This window comes from Salvelinus namaycush, chromosome 10 (assembly GCF_016432855.1).
Source record: "Salvelinus namaycush isolate Seneca chromosome 10, SaNama_1.0, whole genome shotgun sequence".
Classification (NCBI taxonomy): domain Eukaryota; kingdom Metazoa; phylum Chordata; class Actinopteri; order Salmoniformes; family Salmonidae; genus Salvelinus; species Salvelinus namaycush.
In genome coordinates this window covers 27,768,608-27,782,175 of record NC_052316.1, presented here as the reverse complement: position 1 = coordinate 27,782,175, position 13,568 = coordinate 27,768,608, and the positions used below count along the sequence as shown (strand labels likewise).

Below are 13,568 nucleotides of genomic sequence, written 5' to 3'. Positions count from 1 at the left end.
GATTTGAACCCTGTGGCACCCCCATAGAGACTGCCAGAGGTCCGGACAACAGGCCCTCCGATTTGACACACTGAACTCTATCAGAGAAGTAGTTGGTAAACCAGGCAAGGCAATCATTTGAGAAACCAAGGCTGTCGAGTCTGCCGATAAGAATGTGGTGATTGACAGAGTCGAAAGCCTTGGCCGGGTCGATGAAGACGGCTGCGCAGTAATGTCTCTTATCGTTGGCGGTTATGATGTCGTTTAGGACCTTGAGCGTGGCTGAGGTGCACCCATGACCAGCTCTGAAACCAGATTGCATAGCGGAGAAGGTACGGTGGGATTCGAAATAGTCGGTAGTCTGTTTGTTAACTTGGCTTTCGAAGACCTTAGAAAGGCAGGGTAGGATAGATATAGGTCTGTAACAGTTTGGGTCTAGAGTGTCACCCCCTTTGAAGAGGGGGATGACCGCGACAGCTTTCCAATCTTTGGGAATCTCAGACGATACAGAAGAGGGGTTGAACAGGCTAGTAATAAGGGTTGCAACAATTTCGGCAGATCATTTTAGAAAGAGAGGGTCCAGATTGTCTAGCCCGGCTGATTTGTAGGGGTCCAGATTTTGCAGCTCTTTCAGAACATCAGCTATCTGGATTTGGGTGAAGGAGAAATGGTGCGGGCTTTGGCGGGTTGCTGTGGAGGGTGCCGGGCAGTTGACCGAGGTAGGGGTAGCCAGGTGGAAAGCATGGCCAGCCGTAGAGAAATGCTTATTGAAATTCTCAATTATAGTGGATTTATCGGTGGTGACAGTGTTTCCTAGCCTCAGAGCAGTGGGCAGCTGGGAAGAGGTGCTCTTATTCTCCATGGAATTTACAGTGTCCCAAAACTTTTTTGAGTTAGTACTACAGGATGCAAATTTCTGTTTGAAAAAGCTAGCCTTAGCTATCCTAACTGCCTGTGTATATTTGTTCCTAACTTCCCTGAAAAGTTGCATATCACGGGGGCTATTCGATGCTAATGCAGAACGCCACAGGATGTTTTTGTGCTGGTCAAGGGCAGACAGGTCTGGAGTGAACCAAGGACTATATCTATTCCTAGTTCAACATTTTTTGAATGGGGCATGCTTATTTAAGATGGTGAGGAAGGCACTTTTAAAGAATAGCCAGGCATCATCTACTGACGGGATGAGGTCAATGTCATTCCAGGATACACCGGCCAGGTCGATTAGACAGGCCTGCTCGCAGAAGTGTTTTAGGGAGCGTTTGACGGTGATGAGGGGTGATCGTTTGGTCGCAGACGCATTACGGATGCAGGCAGTGATCGCTGAGATCTTGATTGAAAACAGCAGAGGTGTATTTGGAGGGTGAGTTAGTTAGGATGACATCTATGAGGGTGCCCGTGTTTACGGATTTGGAGTTGTACCTGGTAGGTTCATTGATAATTTGTGTGAGATTGAGGGCATCAAGCTTAGATTGTAGGATGGCCGGGGTGTTAAACACGTTCCAGTTTAGGTCACCTAGTAGCACGAGCTCAGAAGATAGATGGGGGGCAATCCATCTACATATGGTATCAAGGGCACAGCTGGGGGCAGAGGGAAGTCTATAGCAAGCGGCAACAGTGAGAGACTCGTTTCTGGAAAGGTGAATCTTTAGAAGTAGAAGCTCGAGTTGTTTGGGTACAGACTTGGATAGTAATACAGAACTCTGCAGGCTATCTTTGCAGTAGATTGCAACATTGCCCCCTTTGAGAGTTCTATCTTGGCGTAAAATGTCTTGGCTTCTAATGTTAACATGCATGAAACCAAGGCTTTTACGGTTACAGAAGTCAACAAATGAGAGCACCTGGGGAGTGGGGCTAGGCACTGGAGTACAAGGATTAACCTCTACATCACCAGAGGAAGAGAGGAGAAGTAGGATAAGGGTACGGCTAAATGCTATAGGAACTGGCCGTCTGGCACGTTCGGAACAGAGAGTAAAAGGAGCAGGTTTCTGGGCTCGATAGCATAGATTCAAGGCATAGTGTACAGTCAAAGATAAGGTAGGATGTGAGTACATTGGAGGTAAACCTAGGCATTGAGTAATGATGAGAGAGATATAGTCTCTAGAGACGTTTAAACCAGGTGATGTCATCGCATATGTAGGAGGTGGAACAACATGGTTGGTTAAGGCATATTGAGCAGGGCTAGAGGCTCTACAGTGAAATAAGACAGTAATCACTAACCATGACAGTAATGGACGAGGCATATTGATTTTAGAGAGAGGCATGCGTAGCCAAGTGAACATATGGGTCCAGTGAGTGGTTGGGCTGACTGGGGACACGGCGATTCAGACAGTTAGCAGGCCGATGCTAACAAGCTAATAGTTAGCAGGCCGTGGCTAAACAAGCTAGCAGTTAGCAGACCGGGGCTGGCAAGCTAGCAGTTAGCAGACCGGGTTAGCAAGCAAGCAGTTAGCAGGGGCTAGCAGTTAGCAGACCGGGGAAGGCAAGCTAGCAGTTAGCAAACTGGGGCATGCAAGCTAGCAGTTAGCAGACCTGGGCAGGCAAGCTAGCAGTCAGCAGACCGGGGCTAGCAAGTTAGCCTTTGGAGGACGTCGCGATGGGGGTAAGTCTGTTTTTGCCTCTTCGTGCGGTGACGTCGATAGACCAGTCGTGGAATTAGTAGGTTTCCATGTAGCTCTAGGTAGCTAGCAGGCCTAGCAGAATGGGCCTTCAGCGGGCGTCGCGCCTGAGGGGCCTGTTGGAGTCCTCGGGGAGATTATGTCGGTATTCCAGTCGTAGAGGATCGGCGGGGTTCCGTGCCCCGTACCGGCAGTAGAAGGGGTCCGGATATTGTAGCCCAGGAGTGGGCTTCGGTGGTAGCACAGGAGCTCTGGCCGGGCTAGCTTCAGGCTAATTGGTGCTTGCTCCGGGATGGAAACGCTAGCCAGGAGTGGTCACCCAGGATTGCGGTTAGCTAGTTGCGAAGATCCAGATGAAAATGTTCAGAGTTTGCGGTAGGAATCCGGGGATATGGAGAGAAATAGGTCCGTTATGCTCTGGTTTGGTCACGTTGTTCGAACTTTATGAACATGACACATGCTGTATGCAGCTGCACAGTCTGTCCCTTTCTCTCTTGCTGCTTCACTCATTTATACACAAACACACAGTTGCAGCGATGTGGCTGAGCGTGTTGTGTGTACTGTACAGTTTGGAAGTAGGCCCAGTGATGTGTCCATACATAAACGCCCCAGGTCTTCCCCCTACTCTGCATGAATAAAATCCCCTGCTCCCTCCTCTGGTCCATGCAGCGCCAGGACTATGAGTGAGAATGACCACTGTTCAGCTTCATGCTCAAACAGCCAGTACTTCTTAGTCCCTGAGTCACCCACATACTTATCCAACTAAAAATGCAAGTCATCCCCCTGGTACAGTTTTAGGGTTAATAATGGTTGGCCCTTGGCTTCCTAGCATCGTTCAGGGGTTGAATGTTGGTTGATCCTCAGACTCATTGTGGGCCTTTCATTCTTCTCTCTATTATTTTCTCTTTCTTTCCTTAGCTTGTTCTCACACTTTACCCTTACCTCTGGGCTAGATTATGGTTGTCCCCCAGTATCTCCCTCTCTCAGGCCTATTCTAGGGATAAATTATGTTTGGCCCTGGCTGTGGTTCTCCTTCCCACTCCTGGGCTGAGTTATTGTTGGCACATCAGGCTCGGTGATGCTTGTGTATACTGCCAGGATTTCTTACTGCCACGGCCGGGGCTGTTCACAATAGGGCTTTTCACTGTCTGGATATTCCTGGACCCGGGTCCATTCCTCAATTATGTTTTAATGTTGGAAAGGTTTCTTGATTTGCTTTTAAACACATATCTTCCATTCTGCCTGTTGGTGCCACACAGAGAGCACATACAGGTTGGTTTAGGATGGTGAGAAGACCATATTACCCAACAGGCTGAGTTTCAGCAGTCTTGCTGTTGAATCTGCAGACGTGTTGCTGTGCGTTTTGCTGCCAACTTTACTTTACTTTGCTAGCTGACAACTTTACGTTTTTTGTTTTGTTTTTGTTTTTAATTACCGTTTATATTTTTAGTTTTTCCATCGCAACTTTTTTCCCTCATTCAACTTTTTCACTCCGGACGCTTTATCTGGACATGGTTCGTCAACACCTTCAACAGCCGAAGCTAAGTAGTAACATTAACATGATGTCTTCTAATTGCAGTCGCTGTACTCATAATATACAGGAGAACGATCGCCTTACGGCGAGAATAGCTGTGCTACAAGCCCAGCTTCAGACGCAATCGTTAGGCAAGGGTAATTTCAGTGTAGGAAAGGAAGAAACAGCGTCTGTGCCACCAGTAAGTACAGATAGTAACGTTAGTATAAATCCCCCCGCACAGTCCCCGCAGCCGGACAACTTTCTCATGGCTTCTGGAGGGAAATGCTGTTGGAATGCTCAACCGGTGTCGCTCATTCAGCCGACAGAAACTTTCAACCGGTTTTCCCCATTATGTAGCGAGTCGGAGTCTGAGTCTTCTCTTGTCTCTACTCCTCCCGTTACGGGGTCTGAGACGCCGAAGGCTCCCACCATTAGCTCTGACAAATTGAAAACCCTAGTCATTGGCGACTCCATTACCCGCAGTATTAGACTTAAAACGAATCACCCAGCGATCATACACTGTTTACCAGGGGGCAGGGCTACCGACGTTAAGGCTAATCTAAAGATGGTGCTGGCTAAAGCTAAATCTGGCGAGTGTAGAGAGTATAGAGATATTGTTATCCACGTCGGCACCAACGATGTTAGGATGAAACAGTCAGAGGTCACCAAGTGCAACATAGCTTCAGCGTGTAAATCAGCTAGAAAGATGTGTCGGCATCGAGTAATTGTCTCTGGCCCCCTCCCAGTTAGGGGGAGTGACGAGCTCTACAGCAGAGTCTCAGCACTCAATCGCTGGTTGAAAACTGTTTTCTGCCCCTCCCAAAAGATAGAATTTGTAGATAATTGGCCCTCTTTCTGGGACTCACCCACAAACAGGACCAAGCCTGACCTGCTGAGGAGTGACGGACTCCATCCTAGCTGGAGGGGTGCTCTCATCTTATCTACCAACATAGATAGGGCTCTAACTCCTCTAGCCCCACAATGAAATAGGGTGCAGGCCAGGCAGCAGGCTGTTAGCCAACCTGCCAGCTTAGTGGAGTCTGCCAATAGCACAGTCAGTGTAGTCAGCTCAGCCATACCCATTGAGACTGTGTCTGTGCCTCGACCTAGGTTGGGCAAAACTAAACATGGCGGTGTTCGCCTTAGCAATCTTATTAGGATAAAGACCTCCTCCATTCCTGCCATTATTGAAAGAGATCGTGATACCTCACATCTCAAAATAGGGTTACTTAATGTTAGATCCCTCACTTCAAAGGCAGTCATAGTCAATGAACTAATCACTGATCATAATCTTGATGTGATTGGCCTGACTGAAACATGGCTTAAGCCTGATGAATTTACTGTGTTAAATGAGGCCTCACCTCCTGGTTACACTAGTGACCATATCCCCCGTGCATCCCGCAAAGGCGGAGGTGTTGCTAACATTTACGATAGCAAATTTCAATTTACAAAAAAAAAAATGGCGTTTTCGTCTTTTGAGCTTCTAGTCATGAAATCTATGCAGCCTACTCAATCACTTTTTATAGCTACTGTTTACAGGCCTCCTGGGCCATATACAGCGTTCCGCTCTGAGTTTCCTGAATTCCTATCAGACCTTGTAGTCATAGCAGATCATATTCTAATTTTTGGTGATTTTAATATTCACATGGAGAAGTCCACAGACCCACTCCAAAAGTCTTTCGGAGCCATCATCGACTCAGTGGGTTTTGTCCAACATGTCTCTGGACCTACTCACTGCCACAGTCATACTCTGGACCTAGTTTTGTCCCATGGAATAAATGTTGTAGATCTTAATGTTTTTCCACATAATCCTGGACTATCGGACCACCATTTTATTACGTTTGCAATCGCAACAAATAATCTGCTCAGACCCCAACCAAGGAGCATCAAAAGTCGTGCTATAAATTCTCAGACAACACAAAAATTCCTTGATGCCCTTCCAGACTCCTTCTGCCTACCCAAGGACGTCAGAGGACAAAAATCAGTTAACCACTTAACTGAGGAACTCAATTTAACCTTGCGCAATACCCTAGATGCAGTTGCACCCCTAAAAACGAAAAACATTTGTCATAAGAAACTAGCTCCCTGGTATACAGAAAATACCCGAGCTTTGAAGCAAGCTTCCAGGAAATTGGAACGGAAATGGCGCCACACCAAACTGGAAGTCTTCCGACTAGCTTGGAAAGACAGTACCGTGCAGTACCGAAGAGCCCTCACTGCTGCTCGATCATCCTACTTTTCCAACTTAATCGAGGAAAATAAGAACAATCCAAAATTTCTTTTTGATACTGTTGCAAAGCTAACTAAAAAGCAGCATTCCCCAAGAGAGGATGGCTTTCACTTCAGCAGTAATAAATTCATGAACTTCTTTGAGGAAAAGATCATGACCATTAGAAAGCAAATTACGGACTCCTCTTTGAATCTGCGTATTCCTCCAGGGCTTAGCTGTCCTGGATCTGCACAGCTCTGCGAGGGCCTGGGATCGGGAGAGACACTTAAGTGTTTTAGTACTATATCTCTTGACACAATGATGAAAATAATCATGGCCTCTAAACCTTCAAGCTGCATACTGGATCCTATTCCTACTAAACTGCTGAAGGAGCTGCTTCCTGTGCTTGGCCCTCCTATGTTGAACATAATAAACAGCTCTCTATCCACCGGATGTGTACCAAACTCACTAAAAGTGGCAGTGATAAAGCCTCTCTTGAAAAAGCCAAACCTTGACCCGGAAAATATAAAAAACTATATCGGCCTATATCGAATCTTCCATTCCTCTCAAAAATTTTAGAAAAAGCTGTTGCGCAGCAACTCACTGCCTTTCTGAAGACAAACAATGTATACGAAATGCTTCAGTCTGGTTTTAGACCCCATCATAGCACTGAGACTGCACTTGTGAAGGTGGTAAATGACCTTTTAATGGCGTCAGACCGAGGCTCTGCATCTGTCCTCGTGCTACTAGACCTTAGTGCTGCCTTTGACACCATCGATCACCACATTCTTTTGGAGAGACTGGAAACCCAAATTGGTCTACACGGACAAGTTCTGGCCTGGTTTAGATCTTACCTGTCGGAAAGATATCAGTTTGTCTCTGTGAATGGTCTGTCCTCTGACAAATCAACTGTACATTTCGGTGTTCCTCAAGGTTCCGTTTTAGGACCACTATTGTTTTCACTATATATTTTACCTCTTGGGGATGTTATTCGAAAACATAATGTTAACTTTCACTGCTATGCGGATGACACACAGCTGTACATTTCAATGAAACATGGTGAAGCCCCAAAATTGCCCTCGCTAGAAGCCTGTGTTTCAGACATAAGGAAGTGGATGGCTGAAAACTTTCTACTTTTAAACTCGGACAAAACAGAGATGCTTGTTCTAGGTCCCAAGAAACAAAGAGATCTTCTGTTAAATCTGACAATTCATCTTGATGGTTGTAAAGTCGTCTCAAATAAAACTGTGAAGGACCTCGGCGTTACTCTTGACCCTGATCTCTCTTTTGACGAACATATCAAGACTGTTTCAAGGACAGCTTTTTTCCATCTACGTAACATTGCAAAAATCAGAAATTTTCTGTCCAAAAATGATGCAGAAAAATTAATCCATGCATTTGTTACTTCTAGGTTAGACTACTGCAATGCTCTACTTTCCGGCTACCCGGATAAAGCACTAAATAAACTTCAGTTAGTGCTAAATACGGCTGCTAGAATCCTGACTAGAACCAAGAAATTTGATCATATTACTCCAGTGCTAGCTTCCCTACACTGGCTTCCTGTTAAGGCAAGGGCTGATTTCAAGGTTTTACTGTTAACCTATAAAGCGTTACATGGGCTTGCTCCTACCTATCTTTCCGAGTTGGTCCTGCCGTACATACCAATACGTACGCTACGGTCACAAGACGCAGGCCTCCTAATTGTCCCTAGAATTTCTAAGCAAACAGCGGGAGGCAGGGCTTTCTCCTATAGATCTCCATTTTTATGGAACAGTCTGCCTACCCATGTGAGAGACGCAGACTCGGTCTCAACCTTTAAGTCTTTACTGAAGACTTATCTCTTCAGTAGGTCATATGATTGAGTGTAGTCTGGCCCAGGAGTGTGAAGGTGAACGGAAAGGCTCTGGAGCAACGAACCGCCCTTGCTGTCTCTGCCAGGCCGGTTCCCCTCTCTCCACTGGGATTCTCTGCCTCTAACCCTGTTACAGGGGCTGAGTCACTGGCTTGCTGGTGCTCTTTCATGCCGTCCCTAGGAGGGGTGCGTCACTTGAGTGGGTTGAGTTACTGACGTGATCTTCCTGTCTGGGTTGGCGCCCCCCCTTGGTTTGTGCTGTGGTGGAGACCTTTGTGGGCTATACTCGGCCTTGTCTCAGGATTGTAAGTTGGTGGTTGAGGATATCCCTCTAGTGGTGCGGGGGCTGTGCTTTGGCAAAGTGGGTGGGGTTATATCCTTCCTGTTTGGCCCTGTCCGGGGGTTTCTTCGGATGGGGCCACAGTGTCTCCTGACCGCTCCTGTCTCAGCCTCCAGTATTTATGCTGCAGTAGTTTATGTGTCGGGGGGCTAGGGTCAGTTGGTTATACCTGGAGTACTTCTCCTGTCTTATCCAGTGTCCTGTGTGAATTTAAGTATGCTCTCTCTAATTCTCTCGTTCTCTCTTTCTCTCTGAGAACCTGAGCCCTAGGACCATACGTCAGGACTACCGGGCATGCTGACACCTTGCTGTCCCCAGTCCGCCTGGCCTTGCTGCTATTCCAGTTTCAACTGTTCTGCCTGCGGTTACGAAACCCCTACCTGTCCCAGACCTGCTGTTTTCAACTCTTAATGATCGGCTATGAAAAGCCAACTGAGATTTATTCCTGATTATTATTTGACCATGCTTGTCATTTATGAACATTTTGAAAATCTTGGCTCTCTCTAATTTTCTCCTTCTCTCTTTCTTTCTCTCGGAGGACCTGAGCCCTAGGACCATACGTCGGGACTACCGGCCGTGGTGACTCCTTGCTGTCCCCAGTCCGCCTGGCCTTGCTGCTATTCCAGTTTCAACTGTTCTGCCTGCGGTTATGGAACCCCTACCTGTCCCAGACCTGCTGTTTTCAACTCTTAATGATCGGCTATGAAAAGCCAACTGAGATTTATTCCTGATTATTATTTGACCATGCTTGTCATTTATGAACATTTTGAAAATCTTGGCTCTCTCTAATTTTCTCCTTCTCTCTTTCTTTCTCTCGGAGGACCTGAGCCCTAGGACCATACGTCGGGACTACCGGCCGTGGTGACTCCTTGCTGTCCCCAGTCCGCCTGGCCTTGCTGCTATTCCAGTTTCAACTGTTCTGCCTGCGGTTATGGAACCCCTACCTGTCCCAGACCTGCTGTTTTCAACTCTTAATGATCGGCTATGAAAAGCCAACTGAGATTTATTCCTGATTATTATTTGACCATGCTTGTCATTTATGAACATTTTGAAAATCTTGGCTCTCTCTAATTTTCTCCTTCTCTCTTTCTTTCTCTCGGAGGACCTGGGCCCTAGGACCATGCGTCGGGACTGCCGCCCGTGGTGACTCCTTGCTGTCCCCAGTCCGCCTGGCCTTGCTGCTATTCCAGTTTCAGCTGTTCTGCCTGCGGTTATGGAACCGCCACCTGTCCCAGACCTGTTGTTTTTCAACTCTTAATGATCAGCTATGAAAAGCCAACTGAAAATTATTCATGATTATTATTTGACCATGCTTGTCACTTATGAACATTTTTGAACATCTTGGCATAGTTCTGTTATAATCTCCACCCGGCACAGCCAGAAGAGGACTGGCCACCCCTCATAGCCTGGTTCCTCTCTAGGTTTCTTCCTAGGTTTTGGCCTTTCTAGGGAGTTTTTCCTAGCCACCGTGCTTCTACACCTGCATTACTAGCTGTTTGGGGTTTTAGGCTGGGTTTCTGTACAGCACTTCGAGATATTAGCTGATGTACGAAGGGCTATATATAAAAAAATAAAATTGATTGAAAAATTGATTGATTGATCTTGCACACTGTGAACTTTACTCAGCATTAGACATTGCTTTCTGGGAATAGGAGTCCTTTGTTGTTAGGTTAACCCTGCCAGTCTAACCGTTCTTGATGAAAACTCAACACGTTTTATAATCCAGCATTAATAACAAAGTTGTTAAATTGAAGTCGTTATGTCTGTACTTAACATGACTCCATACTTTATATTTTGTATTCTGGAAAGTTGTGCCCCATTTTTCATTCCGCCTCTCTGTTTCTCCTCTATTCATGTGTTTGGCCCCGCTAAAGAAAACATTGGCTGTGTAATCCAACAGGAAATAGTCCCACATCTGTTCCTGTTTCTGAACATCAACATGAAGAAGTGGGGTTTATGGGGAGTTAATGTGTACCCCTCTCCTCTCGCCCCCAGTCCTGGGGTCGCTCCGTCCCCCTGTCCGTCTCCCTTGCCTCTACCTCCAGGCTGCCCTCCTCACCCCCACCTCCCCCACTTCTTCATGTGTCTCTGTGAATCATCCTTAGAGGAGGGAGGGTCTTAAACAGTCTGAGGAACCCAGCTTCACTCTGCCAGCTCTGCAAATAATCAGAGACAACCTTTGATTCACACGTATTAGTCAGTCTTAGACAGCCTCACAGGAACTCTTATCAATAGTACTCTCTCTCACTCACACTCACACACACACACACACACACACACACACACACACACACACACACACACACACACACACACACACACACACACACACACACACACACACACACACACACGGTATATACAGTGCCATGAAAAAGTATTTGCCCCCTTTCTGATTTTCTCTAATTTAGCATGTTTTTTATACTGAATGTTATCAGATCTTCAACCAAAACCTAATATTAGATAAAGGGAACCTGAGTTTACAAATAACGCAAAAAAAGGTATACTTATTTATTTAATAAACAAAGTTATGCAACACCCAATATCTCCATGTGAAAAAGTAATTGCCCCCTAACACTCAATAACTGGTTGTGCCACCTTTAGCTACAATGACTCCAACCAAACACTTCCTGTAGTTGTTGATCAGTCTCTCACGTCGCTGTGGAGGAATTCTGGCTCACTCTTCCATGAAGAACTGCTTTAACTCAGTATCATTTGTGGGTTTTCAAGCACGAACTGCTTGTTTCAAGTCCTGCCACAACATCTCAATTGGGATCATGTCTGGACATTGACTAAAACATTCCAAAACTTCAGATTTGTTGCTTTTTAGCCATTTTCATGTAGACTTGAATGTGTGTTTTGGATCATTGTCTTGCTGCAAAGGGGGCAAATACTACTTCACACATTCTATCACACACTATGACTCATATAAAACATAGACTAAACCCTCACACTTCGACAATAACACTTGAAGATACAGATACACACTTTCACAGAAAATACAGTATGCCCAATACATGATTATGGCTGAGGTTCTCACAGCCGTCTCCTCCAAGCTTCTCTTCTCTCTCCTCTGCCTGTGGAGTCTGGCTCTCTGAGATAATATTATGGTCTGCTATGGTATCACTCACACACTCTCTGTATGCCTTAGCTGACTTTACCCTGACTTTAACAGGCTGCCACCCCAGGCAGACTAGTATGCTAGTGTGTATTCACTGAACCATACAATACTATGTTATCGGTTGTATGATCGACTGGTTAATTAAATTACATTGAATAGATTAATAAGAAATTAATATTATTTCCTCATGTCGGTTTTGTCTCTCCCTCTCTCAGGCCGTGTGACCCCGGAGCAGCTGTGTTCCTACGTACAGCTGTTTAAGAGCAACTGGGGGGCTCTAGAGAGTCACTGTGGGGTAATACAACTAGGCCTGGCCACCGCCCAGACCCTCCGTCACCCCACACTGCCCCGCTGGGACTCCTGCCTTGCTTTTGAGAGGCTCCTCCTGCAGGTATACTACACACACCCTGGACACACACACACACACACTCCGCCACCCCACCCTGCCCCGTTGGGACCCTTGACTGGTGGGGTGACACTGGTGAGGCAAGGTGACCACAACTTTGTTTGGATAAACTGTCTGTCAGAGAGAGAGAGAGAAAAACGCTCTGTGACTCTCTACTGTGGTTTATAAACACAGCCAGTTGTGTTTGTAGGGGAAAAAAACATGCAGATCCTGTGTAAACTTCTGGGGGGAATAGCCTGCTTTCCAGTCACTGTTTAGAGTTGTTGGGGCGAACGGCAGAAAAGGAAGCAGTTTACCAGGATGGACTGGGGCAGATGTGCACGTCTGTCAGACCATGGCAGGGTCAGAGGTTATTGGAGAAAAGGACAGAGAGAAAGACTGAGAGGACAAGAGAAAAAGTAAACAGCAGAAGTGTGTCTCATCACACCTCTGACCGAAAGCAGTGGTCTGCTGACAGTTTAGAATCTCTTTCTCTCTGAGTGGAGACTGAGAGCGGTAAGGCGCCATGTTCTAGAGTCTTCTAATCTAACTAATACTACTCTATTCCAAAGCCATTTCCTCCTCCTCTTACCTCTATATTTTCATAGTCTCTTTATATTCCTGAAGCTGTAAAGCCAGCAGCAGGACAGCACAGTATTTAGGAACTTATTAAAGTAAATCACGGAAAAACAAAACTGGCCTGCGCCTGCCAGCGTCCCATGCCAAAGTGGAATTTGAAAACAACCTTGTAAATCTTGTTTCTTAGCTGAGCTCCTGGGAGGAAGATGCTTCGGCTTATTTGGTACCAGTATCCTTCGTACCATGTTAGTCCACATCAAGCCATATTACTCCTTCTTTGTTCTGTACCCTTCTGACCTCATTTGTCCACTCTGCCTTTCAGCTTCAGTATCATAGTAGTCAGCAGGCGTTTATAGAAGAAAGTGGACATTTGTCCTCAGGTAAAAATAGATACCAGGTAGGCCCAGTGATAACCATCTTATCTCAAGTGAGTATTGTTTTTGTTTGTGTATGTTTGGAACCCCATTCAAAACACATTCTTGGGAAATCAGCAGACCAGGGCTCAAATACCATTTCAAATATCTCAATGACTTTCACATACAGTACCAGTCAAAAGTTTGGACACACCTACCCATTCCAGGATTTTTCTTTATTTTTACTATTTTCTACATTGTAGAATAATAGTGAAGACATCAAAACTATGAAATAACACACATGGAATCATGTAGTAACCAAAAAAGTGTTAAACAAATCAAAATATATTTGAGATTCTTCAAAGTACCCACCCTTTGCCTTGACGACAGCTTTGCACGCTCTTGGCATTCTCTCAACCAGCTTCATGAGGAATGCTTTTCTAACAGTCTTGAAGGAGTTCCCACATATGCTGAGCGCTTGTTGGCTGCTTTTCCTTTATTCTGCGGTCCAACTCATCCCAAACCATCTCAATTGAGTTGAGGTCGTATGATTGTAGAGGCCAGGTCATCTGATGCAGCATTCCATAACTCTCCTTCTTGGTCAAATAGCCCTTACACA

At 45.8% G+C, this 13,568-nt stretch overlaps 1 protein-coding gene across 1 annotated transcript in view; it reads left to right on the top strand.

Moving 5' to 3' along the window:
- Positions 1 to 13,568, top strand: part of LOC120054922 (sec1 family domain-containing protein 2-like) — a 187,030-nt gene that overhangs the window by 48,895 nt on the left and 124,567 nt on the right. Inside the window, exon 4 of the mRNA XM_039002661.1 lies at positions 11,848 to 12,023. Coding sequence (XP_038858589.1) covers positions 11,848 to 12,023 — 176 coding nt within the window. The remainder of the gene's footprint in view (positions 1 to 11,847; positions 12,024 to 13,568) is intronic.